This window comes from Juglans regia, chromosome 2, assembly GCF_001411555.2.
Source record: "Juglans regia cultivar Chandler chromosome 2, Walnut 2.0, whole genome shotgun sequence".
Classification (NCBI taxonomy): domain Eukaryota; kingdom Viridiplantae; phylum Streptophyta; class Magnoliopsida; order Fagales; family Juglandaceae; genus Juglans; species Juglans regia.
The window spans coordinates 31939149-31954443 of NC_049902.1; the positions used below are offsets into that span (position 1 = coordinate 31939149).

General features: G+C 31.7%; 1 protein-coding gene across 2 annotated transcripts; it reads left to right on the forward strand.

The window, feature by feature from the left end:
• Positions 1-3775: 3775 nt before the first annotated feature.
• Positions 3776-10077, forward strand: LOC108990687 (agamous-like MADS-box protein AGL19). 2 transcript variants are annotated; one of them, XM_018964721.2, is made up of 7 exons: positions 3776-4462; positions 8440-8518; positions 8722-8783; positions 8894-8993; positions 9218-9259; positions 9354-9395; positions 9566-10077. In XM_018964721.2, exons 1-7 carry the CDS (start codon positions 4281-4283, stop codon positions 9674-9676), a joined length of 618 nt encoding a protein of 205 aa, XP_018820266.1. In that variant the 5' UTR covers positions 3776-4280; the 3' UTR covers positions 9677-10077. The 2 variants fall into 2 exon arrangements, with proteins under 2 accessions (XP_018820266.1, XP_035541803.1); XM_035685910.1 differs by lacking the exons at positions 9354-9395; positions 9566-10077 and having other exon boundaries at positions 3783-4462; positions 9171-9258.
• The last annotated feature ends 5218 nt before the right edge of the window (positions 10078-15295 follow it).

A 15295-nucleotide genomic window follows, 5' to 3' on the forward strand; every position in this document is an offset into this window, starting at 1 on the left:
GAATGAAACCCGTAAATCCAACAACCAATCGTCAATCGGATTCTGCACTGCAAGAATTAGAGTGTCCTGTATTTCTTCAGCCACCGCGCTCATCATCAGCACTTTCTTGATTCCGACAGTCTCTCTTGACATGGCCCGGCTTGCCACAACTCCAGTAAGTGATTTGTGAAATAGGTTTTTCGCTTGAGCGGGTGTCGAGCCTCGAGCGAACAATCAATAGATCATTGGCTCGAGCGAACATTAGGATTCATGCTTCGCTTGAGCCCACTGTCGCGCGAATCTTGAGTGAACAATCTGTCTGACCTTGACTTGAGCCCACTGTCGAGTGAACCTCAAGCGAACTTGCGAGTTGAGCTTCGCTCAGGCCAAGATAGAGCGAACTCTCTATTTGCGCATTTTCTACTCACAAACTAGACTACACATGCAACCCAACAAAAAGATTCTACAAAAGTAAACTTATAAACTAACATGATTTCATATGATATGTTAGATATACTTTACAATAAAAATAATTTTACAATCTAATATACCAAATTAAATTATGTTAGTTTGTATATTTATTTTTGTGGGATATTTTTGCAACTTGATTGGGGGTGAAAAAAAATCGATGAACCGGTGTCTGGTTCTAAATCGGTTCGGTCCATACTTTCAGTAATAGTTTCAGTTTTTTCAAAACAGGTCGAAATCGGTCTGATTCTAATTTTCCTTTTTCTAGCATTGGATCAGACTTGCTCATATATATATTTTTTAATTTTTTATATTATATAAAATATTTTTATATGATTTTTATATATAATTATATATAAAATAATTTTGCATTATATGTTAAATTACTAATTAATATAACATTAAATTTAAAAATCCTATATAAATAACTATATATTATTACTATAGTATTATATACTAATATATATATATATATATAATTACTGAAAAATCGGACCGATTACACCTCAATTTGCGACTAAATTGTTTCTTTTTGTATTTAATGTATTATTTTTATATTAAAAATTTAATAAGATGGAGATATCATTCTTTAAAAAAAAACCTTATATTGGAAAAATGGATAGATTATTTTTCTTTTCAACTAAAAATTGAAAAAGTGACAGTTTCCTTTTCTTAATTACTAATGCACACAACATTAATAATAATAAAATACTAATCCAGCATCGTCTATTAAGATCTAATTATTCTTTAGGATTGTGTTGAAAACCCCTAGCGAATCAAAAGTTCTAGATCTAATTTTTGCCAGAGGGAGAGGAGGCATCGGCTTCCTCCTCCTCCATCTCTTTCTTCCATTTACTCATCTTATTTATTAAGATTTTTTTTACTTAGTTTTATTTTCCTTTCTTCACCGAAGAAAAAAATAAATTTATAACTTTTTGATAACTCTCGAGAGACACGCGCGGCACAAATAGATTTACAGGTCTAAAATCGTTTGGTGAAAAGTGGTAGTTTTGTGAAAATCATAGCGCGTGGTTCTCACGCGCCGCCACCTCTTCCGACAGCTCTTCTTGACACACGCACCTAATCGATTCCGGCAGCTCTTTTCATATTTATTTCACTGATTTCCTTTTTAATTTCCTTATTGTTAATTAAAATAATAATAAAAAAAAAGAGTTCATCTCTCGGACGTTTGTCTGTAGAGGTTGAGTCATCTCTTTCTATGAAGGGTAATGTTGAGTCTTTATTTAGGCAGAGAGTATTGTCTCTTAGACATTTGTATATAGTATTAGCAATAGTAAAGATCAGACCAATCACAAAAGAAAATTGTGTATTAGTGGAGTTCCAAATACATAATTTTGATTTATGATGTCATATTTAATATGAGGACATCCCAGAATATATCTAGTCATGGATATAAATTTTTTTTTATGAATAAATGATGACAATTTCTCTTAAAAAAAAAACTATATTATTTAGGATTAAATTTTGTCATCTATTTTTACCTATCTTAATGGTTAAGGTAATTAAATGATTATTTATTAGTATTTGATAACTGAAAATTTTCATTATATTTAAATTCTTGGAAAAGATTAAATTAAAACATGGAAACCATAAAAAAAAAATAAGGATCCTGCTACTCGGTTGCAGCTGCTGGCCGTATCTCTAATATATTTGTATTTTTTTTCTTTTTCTTTTATACATTTTTAAATATATATATAAATATATTAATAATCACTTTTTGAATCATTTAAAAAAATTAAAATGTAGTGCGACAAGAACATGAATCAAACTTGCATTGCCATAAATATCATTAAGAGCACTCTCGTTAGATTTATTAAAAATTAAATTTATTGAGTATTTAATTATTAGAAAACAAAATATGCTACAATGACTTTTAAAAAAAATTTTAAATTTAAAAGTTATTGTGCATATATCAAATATATATTTTATTAATTAATTTTTTCTCCCTTTCTTTCTATCACATGTTTTATCACAATTGATATATTAATTTAAGTTAGTGATATATTAATTTAATAAGAATATATTAAAAAATTAAATATTTTTAAAATTATTAGTTATTCATTATTAATAATGAATAAATATATAATTTAATGTGAAGATTTAATGTGAATAATTAAAATTAAATTTATCTTATATTATTTTATTATTATATAATAAAAAAATAACTATTTTAATATAAAAATATATATAAATAAAATAATAAAAAAATTAAATTTCTCTTCAATTCATTGAAAGAAAAAAATCCTTTTAACGATAATCCGAGTGCACTAATACCACTGCAGAAGTCCTCGACCAGTATTGCAGGAGTTAGAGCATTGGTATTGGTCTATGCATATCTATATCTAAAGTCATATTTGGATAATATAACCCTAAAATCATCCACATTGACTTATGCATATCTATAAATTTGGCTACCTATGAACAGTTATCTAAATTTAGATAACAACTATTCACCCTACAAATTATATTTTAATAATTAATTCTCTCTCCTCCCACTCCCTCTCACACAATCCTTTCATTTTCTCACTCCTTCAACAACAAAAAAAACATTCACTTGCACATTCATTTTATTATTATAATATATTATATATATATTTGTTCATTTTATTATATTTTTAATATATTATTATTAAAAAATTATATTTTTTATTATTATATTTGTATTATTAATGTCAAATGTATGTAGTGGATGTTAATTGTAAAATATATGTAAAAAAATAGATTTTAACAAAAAAGTAATAATAATAAAATAATAATATTTTATTATTATTTTATTTCAAATATGCATAAATTAATGTGAAAATTTTATTTAAATGACAAAATAGATATGTAAAAGAGGTAATTTTGGATATGCATATGCATAAATCAATTCTAATGCTTTTAGCCACGCGACAAAGTTTGATAACATCGCGCCATTTACCCACCCTGATGAGTTGGCAGCTCAGTATTGGTTCAGTTCCTGTCCCATTGTACGGAAAATTTCCCCACAATTCGTACGGACAAACGACTTACCATTTCTTTATTACAACAGAACCACCCCACCCCCCAAGGGCCAAAGTCAAGTGCTCCAAATTTACCTGCAACTTTTGGTTCCAACCTGTCCGGTTTTAACTGGCAACCGACAAGAATGTTCGCTGTCCTTCCCTTTCCATAACTCTCTGCCACTGGATCTGTCACCGGAACGAGAAGTCGTCGTTCAAGTCTGTCCACGTTGCGTCCAGGCATGGGATGGCACCAAGATTTCCATGCCTCCAAAAGAAGTTCCTTCTTTGGATGAGGAGGGGGTTCACATGTTTTCACATATATTCCTGTTTCCTTTTTTTGGGTGGTATCTATATTTTCTTTCCTTGGGTTTTACCCAAAAAAGAAAGAGATCAGGTTCTTGACTTACGAGTCTTTCTATACCATCTATTTATATATTCTAGGGTTGTAGCAGGTCCTTGTAGTTCAGAATAAAAGACAAGTATGGACCATGGTGATCAAATCAATCAATCAGTCTCATGATTTCTTGCCCTCTGAAAAATTTCCTAGGGTTTCTGAGATTTTCTCGCTCTTTCTTGGCTCCTTGAGATCTTCCACTGATTTATAGTCTTTTTTGTTCCTTTTTTGCCTAGATTTCCTCAACCTCTTTCTATTTTTGGAAACCGTATCCGGTTTTGGCATAGTAGCTTGTAATCTTTGATTTTAGATCCTCTGTCGATTCATTCCCAGTTCAGATTTCCATAACATCCTACCACATAATTTCTGGGTTTTTGTTTTTGTTTTCTGGTTTTTCTCCTGGGAATTGGCCTTTCTGTCTGGGGGGGCAGGAAATGGTGAGGGGGAAAACCCAAATGAAGCGCATAGAAAATGCAGCAAGCAGGCAAGTAACCTTCTCAAAGCGAAGAAATGGGCTGCTTAAGAAGGCCTTTGAGCTATCAGTTTTATGTGATGCTGAAGTTGCACTGATCGTTTTCTCTCCGCGAGGAAAGCTCTATGAATTTTCGAGCGCTAGGTATGTTTAATTTTGATTGTTGCTTGCAAGAAAAACCATAGCTTATTTCTGTTCATCTTCAACATTAAGCAGATTATAAATCCATGGATCTGGATGTTTCATCTCGAGCGATTGAATCCTCTCAAACCGTTCTTCAAAACTTACATTATTTGTGTCAAATAACAAGGCTCTTTGAAAAGTCTTATGTTTTTATTTTCAGTTTTAGTAATATTAAATAGATTAGATGGATAAAGGTACAGTTATGGCAGCAATAATACAAATAAATACCTGTTTGTACGTACCCACATCTACGTCTATTTATACCACGAGGTTAAGTACCGTATGAACACATGCTCTATACTTTAAAATATCTGATCTCTTTGTACTAATTTTCCTTTTTCTTTTCCCGGATCAGTCGGAGAGTAGTACCACACTGCCTACTGTTTTGTTCATTGTCTCGATCTTCCAAATTACGTAGTAGTACTCTAACTTTCGATCTCATACATCCTCTAACATTCCATGTCCCGAGAGTCTTTCATCTCTAAAGTTCTGTTTTAATTAAATGTAATTAAAGTGGGCAAGAAATTAGGATCCTTTTTTTTTTTTTTTTTCAAGCTTCGGTTTATTTTCATGAGATACATGAGATCCCTTGATCATGAACGTCTAATTTATCATGATCTAGCTATCAGTACCAAATCGTTATGAAGTCATGAGTGCCAGTATTATGGAACAGTACTTAGTAATGGCATATTTTATTTTCATTATATATTTTATATAAATCATGAAAATGGCATGGGTCCTGCCTGCCAATTCTGTGGCTAATCTGATTAATTTGTTTGTATAAATCATGAAAATGGGTACTATATGACCGACAATAAACTTGGAATCTTGTTGATTTTTTGAGAGGCCGGTCTTCTGACTTCTGAAAAAGATATTCGATCTACCACTTCATGTTCTTACACTAGTATTACCTTTTATTATTTGTAATTTTCATCCCTTCTATTCATGTAAATCAAATCATCTCTGAAAAGTATTGGACCGCTTTCTCCGACAATATACCTTTACGTTTAAGTAAATTTTATGCCGGCCGGTGTTTTAATGTACTTGTTTGATTATTGTCTAAATACTTTAGTTAAGATTAGTGATTAAATCCTATTTATAATAAAAGGGGTCGTATTTTTGTTCGGTACAAGTGGGCATAAGGGTGATCTCCAATTTTTATGTTGCGTAATTAATACATTTAGACATAAAAAAAAAAACTTAATTGGTGGGTTTCTTCATTTCAAGCCTTAATTATAAGAATCTCTCGCCTTATTTCAAGCCTTTTGTACTTCTAATTAACCTTATGCTTGTTTTTTCATGAAATTGCATGCTTGATTATGAAAGAGAAGATTTAGGTTGGGATTTAATGGGAACTAGATGATAATCCTCCTTTATGAGGAATCCCTACTAGCAAACGATCGAGCAAGCAGCTCACACACCTCACTTCCACTTCAATTCAATGCCCTTTCAGTAGTACTTCCCAAGGATCGGGTTGGTTATTCGTTGTGGTTAGACACTTCATGCATTGTAAATATAAGGAAAGCTATGTTCACTTCCAATATTCTAGGTCGAGACTGAGACTAAAGTGCTGTGCGTAAAATATATGTCATTAGCTTCTTGCTTCATACTCATGAGGTGCTGATTTATTATTTCCTCATTCTCTTTTCTTCTGTTATGAGGTGTATGGTTGCAAAACTTTTATTGTTGGAGTCTCGTTTTGAAAGGAGGAAAATTGGCCGGAGTTTTAGGATGTAACACATGAATGCAACCTAGTTTTTGCAAAGCTGGATTTCAAAAGTTGAGAGCTTTGAAAAAAAATCTTTATGATAGTGTCAATATTACATGAAACGTTGAGCTTTCCTAATCTACATCAAATTACATTTACAGTGTTGTCAAAATGCATTTTGAGCAACATAAGCCACCCCCTTTACAAGAAAACACTAATTTATAGCATACAATTTCTGCTATACAAAAGTACAAACTGAATGAACCATGGATACAACTAGAAGTTAATTGGAAGAATGCCTAATTTCCTTCGCAATGATTAAAAAAAAAAATTTTTTTTGATGGTTGTGACATGAGTTTGAACAAGCTTGTCCACGGGTTTTTCAACTTGTCCATCATCATAATCTTTTGTGTTACCTATCTTTTTTTTTTCGAATTAACTTTCATTATAACTAATCAAGCAATATTGCAAGTATGGTGGAAAAGGAGAATCGTATTAATATAGTAACAATGACAGATAATCTCATTTCAACATTAAGCATTGCTTTATTTCATATTTGCTATCATATTCATCCTCTCTGCATAATTTAGCCTTCTAGACTAATTACCATGCATGTAGGTTTTATTTACCTAATTAAAAAATACTTAATCTTGACCATTAATGTGGGAATTAGCTAATCTTCATGGTTAAATTTCCTTTCAGTTCATGAAACTAGATTGACTGTTTTAAGTTTAAATTGTGCAATCCTTGATCAAAGTGACCAGCTGGTTGCATCAGTTCCTTTAATTAGTTTTATTTTTAGTTTTCTTATCATGGAACACCACGAATTTCATTATGGCCATTCCTGTAATCAGTCAGTCGGTTAGTTTTTTTTATTGATATCGGGTGTCCGAGAACCGTGTCCCGACTAATCCCAGGTATGCACAAGCTCTTGACAAGGAGTTTCCTGCAAGTACACCTCGGATAATTTAAGTTAAAAATCTCTCAATCCGATAACTCATAGGAATTATTTGCACCCAAATGGATTCGAACCTTAGACCCGGAGAGAACATACCATGCACCAAGACCTTTACCACTCGAGTCAATTCTTAAAGGTTCGGTTAATTACACCTTTAATATCATGACATTGCATTGATTCACAGTAATTCTACCAATGTTGAATCCACTAGGTCATGTCATATAGCTAGCACTTTAAAACCGCCACTAGGGCTTGTTCTAATTGCATCCAACAGCGGGATGATATTTGTCATCATCATGTTGGTCATGTTCTTGTAGAAGCAAATTGATAGCATCATGTCAAGCATTAAAAGACTAACTTTGGAGATTTTCAAGATGGATATTTAGTCCTAGAGCATTAATTAGAAAGAAGCGTTTTGAAGATATTGGCCCCCCTCAAACTTAAGTGCTGCTTTTACTTAATTAGAAGGAATAGCCAGCATTGTGTTTGACATGTCGTTGTAATGTTCACACGTGGTAATAATTCAAGAAATGGTCATGTGAGATCACTGTGAAAGTAAATTTATTGTTTTTACTGATTATTGACTTGATTTCGATATTAACATAAAAAGTAATGCTGCACTTTCTAGAATGATATATAAATGATGTTTCATGCTTGTTTTCCCTGTATTCATCAATGTTAATTTCTACTCTTATGTGCAATTCCTTTCATTCTTTCTCCCAATTTGGTGCAATGTTTATAATGATAATAGAGATAGTAAACTAGGATTTATTCACCTCAAAACTTTGGAATAAGTATATATTTCTAGGACATTTGATTTTAGTGCCTGATCTTATTTGTTAGTTGTAATTCTTGTATTAGTGCTCTTTCAGTACTTTTAAGCAACATTGTAGCTAGCCACGGCATGTGATTCATTTTATATATTATCAAGGCTAAATTATACTTTGCCATCATAGAGGCTAAAGACAGCTGGGTGAGAATAAGTAATTGTGCAGTTGTACATGGTGTTAACTAACTGAAAAAAGAATTAGTTTGGCTAAAAGAAAGCATGCCTCTCAACTAGCATATGCAAACGTTAAGATTGACATGAGGAAGATTATAAACTTGTCTATTTGTGTTTCTGACATCATGTGTTACTGGGTGGAAAGATATTAGAGCTGTGCATATATAATTGAAAGTTAGAATATGGAATATTGTCATCTACTGATGAAACTTGTTCAAATGCATGCTTTACATGAATTCTCATCTTCTTCTGAACTGGAGACGCTTCAGCATAAGCAAGACGATAGAGCGGTATCAGAAGAGAACCAAGGACCAAGGGATTAGCAGCAAAGCTCAAGAAAATTTGCAGGTTTGTGCATTTGATAATTATAGGAAATTACTGCATTGTGCATGCTTCCGACCCAATATATAAATCCTTGTACTTGTTCATAATCGTGAAAAACAATCTTGTTTCCAATTTTGAGAAAGGTCCATATATATATTACTCTCTTCTTTAAATTGCTTGAGCTTTTCAGAGAGTAACGAAGTTTTAGTGTTTGGTTTTGCATGCAGCATTTGAAGGAAGACAGTTCTAGCCTGACAAAGAAAATTGAGCTTCTTGAAACATCTAAGCGGTTTGAGGCCTAATTTGATAATCAGCATTAAAGATCGTTTTTTAGTTTCTTTCGTTCACAGTTCCGTTCATCTCATGTTTATATATGCTTTTGAAATTTGAATACTGCAGAAGACTTCTGGGAGATAGCTTGGAATTATGTTCAATTGATGAACTACAGCAAGTCGAAAACCAGCTGGAGCGAAGCCTTAGTAAAGTTAGGGCAAGGAAGGTAAATCTAATTCTAAGAATAGCTTTAACTAATAACTGTCGAATCCTCGTTTGTCCCAAAAGGTCAAACTTGAAAGAAAGGGTAAATTTATCATTTCAAGTTAAATTATCTAACACTATCCTGGCTCACGTCCGGATCAGTCTTTTAGCTTATTGAAACTTGCTTTGTTACATCTAGCTGAGTACGTTACTAACACCATAAAGCAATCCTGCGAATATTCTCAGAATCAATTATTTAGGGAGCAGATTGAGAAGCTAAGGGAAGAGGTAAAGAAAACTACTATATATCTCATGTGTGTTTGGATCTCCAGGAATTGCTGATTGTCATGTTTGACGCGTTTCTTGTTTTGGCTTTATTCAGGAGAGACGCCAACTGCAAGAGAATGCAAAGTTACGTGAGAAGGTAATATTTAATTGATCCTTTGTTTCCTCCCATTTCCCCTTGCTAGCTAGAACTTCACTTTTTGTGGGCATCTTTAGCAGTTCTAGCTCCAATTAATATTTCTGAGAAGCCGTATAAGGATTTGGTTATCAACAATAACTAAGACCAGTACTTAAACTTAATTTGTGCAGTATGGCATGCCATCCCGTAACCTGTCAAGCAAGCAGCTGCTGCCGGAAGTTCTCCACGGAAGAAGTCATGTGGATGTGGAAACAGAATTGTTCATAGGACCACCCAAATGATCGATCATGTTGTAGTCATGTATAGATCGTTGGAAAATTATTAGGTACTCCTGAAATACGGATCATGACGTCATTTAATTAAAATTACTAAGTAGTAATTTTAATTAACATGACATCGATCGTATGATAAGATGAGAGTACAATATGTCTGTTTTCGGCAAGTACCTCATCCATTTTGCTGCTTGAATGGACGGTATCCACATGTTACTTGTCGAGTTAATTCGTTCGTCTCACAAGTGTAATTATATTATTCTTCTTTCAAGTGTAATGACCTAAATACTCTACAGTTTGCGCTAAGTTGATGTATTTCTTCCTTTCCAGTGCAATGGAGATACATAAATTCTTACATATATTGGATTGGTTAAAAACATGAAACATGGCTGCTTGCACCAATTGATAAGGCTTTGATGATCGACATTACTCTACGTAGCTAGCTACTTGTGGATCAACATTACAATATATATACATTTCTCTTAATTAATTTACGTGCTCTGACCATGTATTTCTTGTTTGGCCAAAATTGTACATGATCTCTTTCAGTCCCCACAACAAGCCAACCATTTGTTCATGATATCTATGACTTTAACAGCATATAAACACCATATATAAGTTTCTAGGCGTATATTATTAATTAGTTCGAAAAGAGCATGCATCTCCTGTCAATTTGCTTTGATCTGGTTTTTTTTTGTTCGAAAGAGATATTTTATTCTCAAGCCGGGTTTATAGAGCACATAATTCGTAAATGTAAGTATTTTACTTAGTGTGTTCTACTCACCGACTTGAGAATATAATTTTTCTTTTCAAAATGGTAATTGGATGATTGATAAATATTAATTTATTAACTTAATTTTGCGAGATCAACAATTGTTTTGAAAAGTCTTAATTTATATATAATCAAAGAATTGACGATCTTGACATTTTGCATGATTCAATAATTCAACATTTCAAAGCGTGTAAGTCTTGTTTTTGTTGTAGTAGGAGGCAAAGATTCTTGTTCTTGCATCTAACTGCTCTGTTACCATAGAGACGGTTTTGGAGTTTTCTTTTCACTCTTTCAGACTTCAACGTACACACTTTCTATTTTCTAAAATCATGTCTTGCGGGAAAAAATTAGTCTTCCAAACTGCCTAACTCCGGTTTGAGGTCATATATTTTCACCAAACTCTCTTAATAGTGACATCTTGAGTTCTTTTGCATCGACCAGCCCTAAAGATGCGGAGAGATTTGTATGTATGCAGCTAGGAAAGAAACCCTTATACGTAAGGTAAGACGATACAAGGTGGATTGGTACGACGCATATCATCCATGTGTCCAAGCGTCCCTTTACCTAAATTCTTTATTCGGATTATATCTCATAATTTTTTTACTAAATTTTAAACAAGAAGTTAATTTTCTAATCAAAGATTAACAAAATTATTAATTGTGAATTTTTTAAAATTCATATATCAATTTTACAACAGGAAAAGTTTTTTTTTTTTTTTTTTTTTTACAAAAAAGGTGCTATCCAAACATGGCCTTCAAAGAAAGGGAAAACTGACTCTAATTATGATATTAATAAAAGGAAAGATTTATTTATCATCATCCTCTCAACATTTATTGATGTGACATTAAATAATATGTATATAAGTAAAATATAATAAATAATTTCTAATTATTTAATATCACATCATGAAATGAAATGATGAAAGAATGATAGTAAATAATTAATAATTTGATTGTGAGAAAACAATTATAAATTTGAATTTTATAAATTTATCTCATACACAATATAAATAATATATTTTGAAAACTTTTATTTGTAAGGGTGTATAAAGCACATTCTTCATATTATTGCCATGAAAAGATTTGATTTAGAAGATAAATAAAAAATTTAAATCTCTTATAAATCAAGTATTGCCATGTCAACAGTATAAAATGTATGATTTACCCACTGACTTAAAAATATAAAAACTCATATATTTTACACGGTAACTTATAAATAAAATTAGGGAAAGCAATAGATCGACGATGATCGATGCTAAGGAGAGAAAACTAAGGAAAAAACTAGGAAAAAAAGACAAACAAGAAAGCATAAAAATTAAAAAGCTTCTAAGGCAGGCTAGGGGAGGAGGTGGTCGAAGCCTAAGCTCTGAACCCCCTCCACCTAGTGAAAACGATGGGTTTGTGAATTTTAGAGAAAAAGAGAATGAGACAAAACAGAAAAGTTATTGGTAGTTTTAAGTCAAATCACTTTTGACTTAAACGATGGGTCTGTGAATTTTTTTGCTTAATAATTAAGAAAGTGATTTTTAGTATATTGGTATATTTTTTACTTTTTTAAAATATTTAAATGTATTAAAAAATATAAAAAATAAAATAAGATAAAAATAAAATAAAAAATGATTTTGTGCTAGCGGGCACATCCAGCGGTCAAAGTTGGGCGAAACGCTAGCAGGACTCTTAAATTAAAATATTTTAAGGGATTTTAGAAAATGAGAGAGAAAAAGTTAAATAAAAATATTATAAAGTTTAAATATTGTTAGAATATAATTTTTTTTTGTGATTTGAAAAACCTAAAATGTTTTTCTTGTTTTGTTTGAAAAATTAGAAAAGTTATAATAATTAGGTAGTGATTAGATAAAAAAATTAAAAATTTGAAATTGAAGACTGTTTGTATTTGTAGTGTTTGGATATTGAGATGAGATAGGATGAGATGTAAGCATCTCAATATCCAAACCAGGCCTAAGATCTCATTTGGATAGGGCTGTACATAAACTGATGGAATCGGCCGTTGCCGACATGAACTAATTGTCGGAGTCCGGAACTGGTTAAAACTGACGGACAACCGGTCAGCCAACGGTAGGAAATTGATGAAACTGACGCCGGCCAATTCGGTCCCATTTGAATCAGGTTCAAATCACTGAATTGACCGATATAATATATATATATATATATATATCTTATGTATCGTTTTACACATACCGTTTGGAAAAAAAAAAATGAAACGATGTCATTTAGTTTAATACATCAAACAACGTCATTTGGATTTATGGTTATTAGCCCTATCCCTTATTCTTATTCTTCTTCTCCCGATTCTCATCTATTAAACTCTCTCTCTTCTCTCTCTTCTCTCTCATGCAGTAGCACAGCGCTCCGCCGTTTGCCGTGCATCCCTCTCTCTCCTCTCTCACATAGCGCCATCAATCTCTCTCTCATTGCGATGTCGACGGGACACTGAAGATTGATCGAAATCATGCCGAAATTGACATCGCTGATTTTCTCCCCCTTAACCGGCCGACTTTAAACATGAATAAAAGTGGTCGGTTTAGTTTCACTGCATCTGTCATTTTTCATCCCCACATTTGAATAGTAAGATGAGATGAGATGAGATGATCTGTGAATAGTAGTAAATTGATTTGAATTAATATGTTTTATGAGATTTTACAAAATGAGAGGAAAAAAGTTGAATAAAAATATTATAAAATTAAAATATTATTTTGTTTTAAAATTTGAAAAATTTGTTTTTTTTTTATTTTGTTTGGAAGTTTGGAAAATTTATAATAATTAAGTAATGATTAGATGAAAAAATTAAAAAGTTGAAATTAAAAAGTATTTATATTTGTGATGTTTAAATATTAAAATAAAATATAATCATATAAGATGAGTTAGGAGGACTTTGCTATCCTAATCACTGTTTTCAATTTCGTACCGTACCGGCCGGTACGATCGAAATTTTTCTTACCGGCCACTAGGCCGGTACAGGTACCATATATGTTTTGTATCGGCCTAAATACTAGCTGATACAGGTCGTACCGGCCTCAATCTCAGCCTGTACCGGCCTATATTTCGGCCTTCATTTTGTTTTTCATTTTTTCAAACTACAAGCTTATTTTTTTACTCTCAATTCAAACTAGTTTATTTATAATTTATATATATGTATTTATATATAATTTATTCATATATAGACTATTATCTTAAAATATAATTTATATATAATTTATTCATATATCGACTATCTCGAAATGATATCGGTATCGAAATATTTCATTTAAGTGCCTTGACCGGTACGGTATTCAAAACATTGATCCTAATCCTTTCAAATGCTAGAGTGGTGCTACTCTGACTCCTGAATAGCACTGCTCGTTTATATTGCTAATTACTTTTTTTATATATTTTTTAAATTTTCTTTTAATATTTTTTTAATATATTAAAAATTTTAAAAAAATAAAAAATATATCAATACACTTAAATTTACGAGATTAAGAAAAATTCTAATAATCATATCTATATATATCACGAGAAATTCTATTTGCAGTCCTCACTTAAGGACTGCATGTGCAGGCCCTTTATTAAATAAGAAAAATCATCATTTCAGGAGGGATAGTTTTGTAATTTTTAAAAAAATTAAAGATAAAATTGCTTAGGCTTGTATTGCAGTCCCCAAATAGGGACTGTATCTAGCATTGCTCATATATCACACATAATTTTTTTATTTTTTTATTTTCTTATAAAATATATAATATATAGTTGATGAGTAGAATAATTTCATTAATTTAAGAGAAATAAAATCAAAAATATAAAAATAAATAAAAATAAGTGTAGTGTGTGATGTGTTAGATGATAAGTAGCAAAACTCAAAGATTAATGCATAGTTGTTAAATAATTTGAATGACAATATTTTGTTAAGTTTTTAAAAAATAAGAAAAAAATTTAAATAAAAATATTATAAAATTAAGAAATTATTTAAATATAATTTTTACTTTAGAGTTCGTAAAAATTGTATTGATTTTTTTGTTTAAATAATGATTAGATAATGAAAAAGTTAAAAATTAAAAATTAAAAAATATTTTATATTTAAATAATGTTTGTTAATAAAATTATAAATTCTTTTATAATTTAAAAAATTATAAAAACTATGTCCAAACATGCAAGTTTCCGGCGTTTCCGTAGAAGCCAAAAGGTCTAAAAAACAAAAAGTCTACTTGCACCCGGGGTGGGGGAACCCCCGCGTACCCGAGATGCCACGTAGACACTAGTGAAACGGTGCGTTTACACCGTTTTGATTTCTGGCTTCTGAAATTTATGGAACCCCACATTTTCTTCTCGCAAGGAACACAGCAATGGAACCCGTGGAACGCCACAAAATACAGCAAGCTTCCCAAGAAATCTTGACGCCTAGAACTTCAAAAGATTAATAGGGCCAGTAGCAAGAGAAAAATTTAGAAAGAAAATCTCAAAGGTACTGAAATTTATGTTTCGATTGCGAGACTAATTGACTGGGTTTCAGATTTTTTTGGTTCGTAGATAGATTGAATTGAATCATGATGTAGGGAATGGACAAGTATAAAATGAATTAAATAAATAAAGGGAGAGAGAAATGAGAGATAGTTGGGACCATGAGCCTGGTGGGGTTTCGGATTACCTATGGATATGGGGATTTTGGAGAAGGAGGTGTGGCGAAGGCTGAGCTCGGGGGGGATAGACCGCTTTTGCTGATTGAACGAAGAAGAAGAAAGTGGAAACATCGTGGGCCGTGGCTGGAGCTCTCGGCAGAAGTGGCTAATGCACTTTTTTATTTTTTATTTTATTTTTTGGGCGATGTACCTTTCTTGTTTTCTATTTTATCTTCTCTCTTCTTTT

Bases quoted from the DNA above. Each gene is read 5' to 3' on its own strand.
- LOC108990687 (XM_018964721.2), top strand. From the start codon at position 4,281: ATGGTGAGGGGGAAAACCCAAATGAAGCGCATAGAAAATGCAGCAAGC. The intron at 8,519-8,721 runs GTTTGTGCATTT...TTTTGCATGCAG, and splicing joins AAGCTCAAGAAAATTTGCAG to CATTTGAAGGAAGACAGTTC. The intron at 9,260-9,353 runs GTAAAGAAAACT...GGCTTTATTCAG, and splicing joins TTGAGAAGCTAAGGGAAGAG to GAGAGACGCCAACTGCAAGA.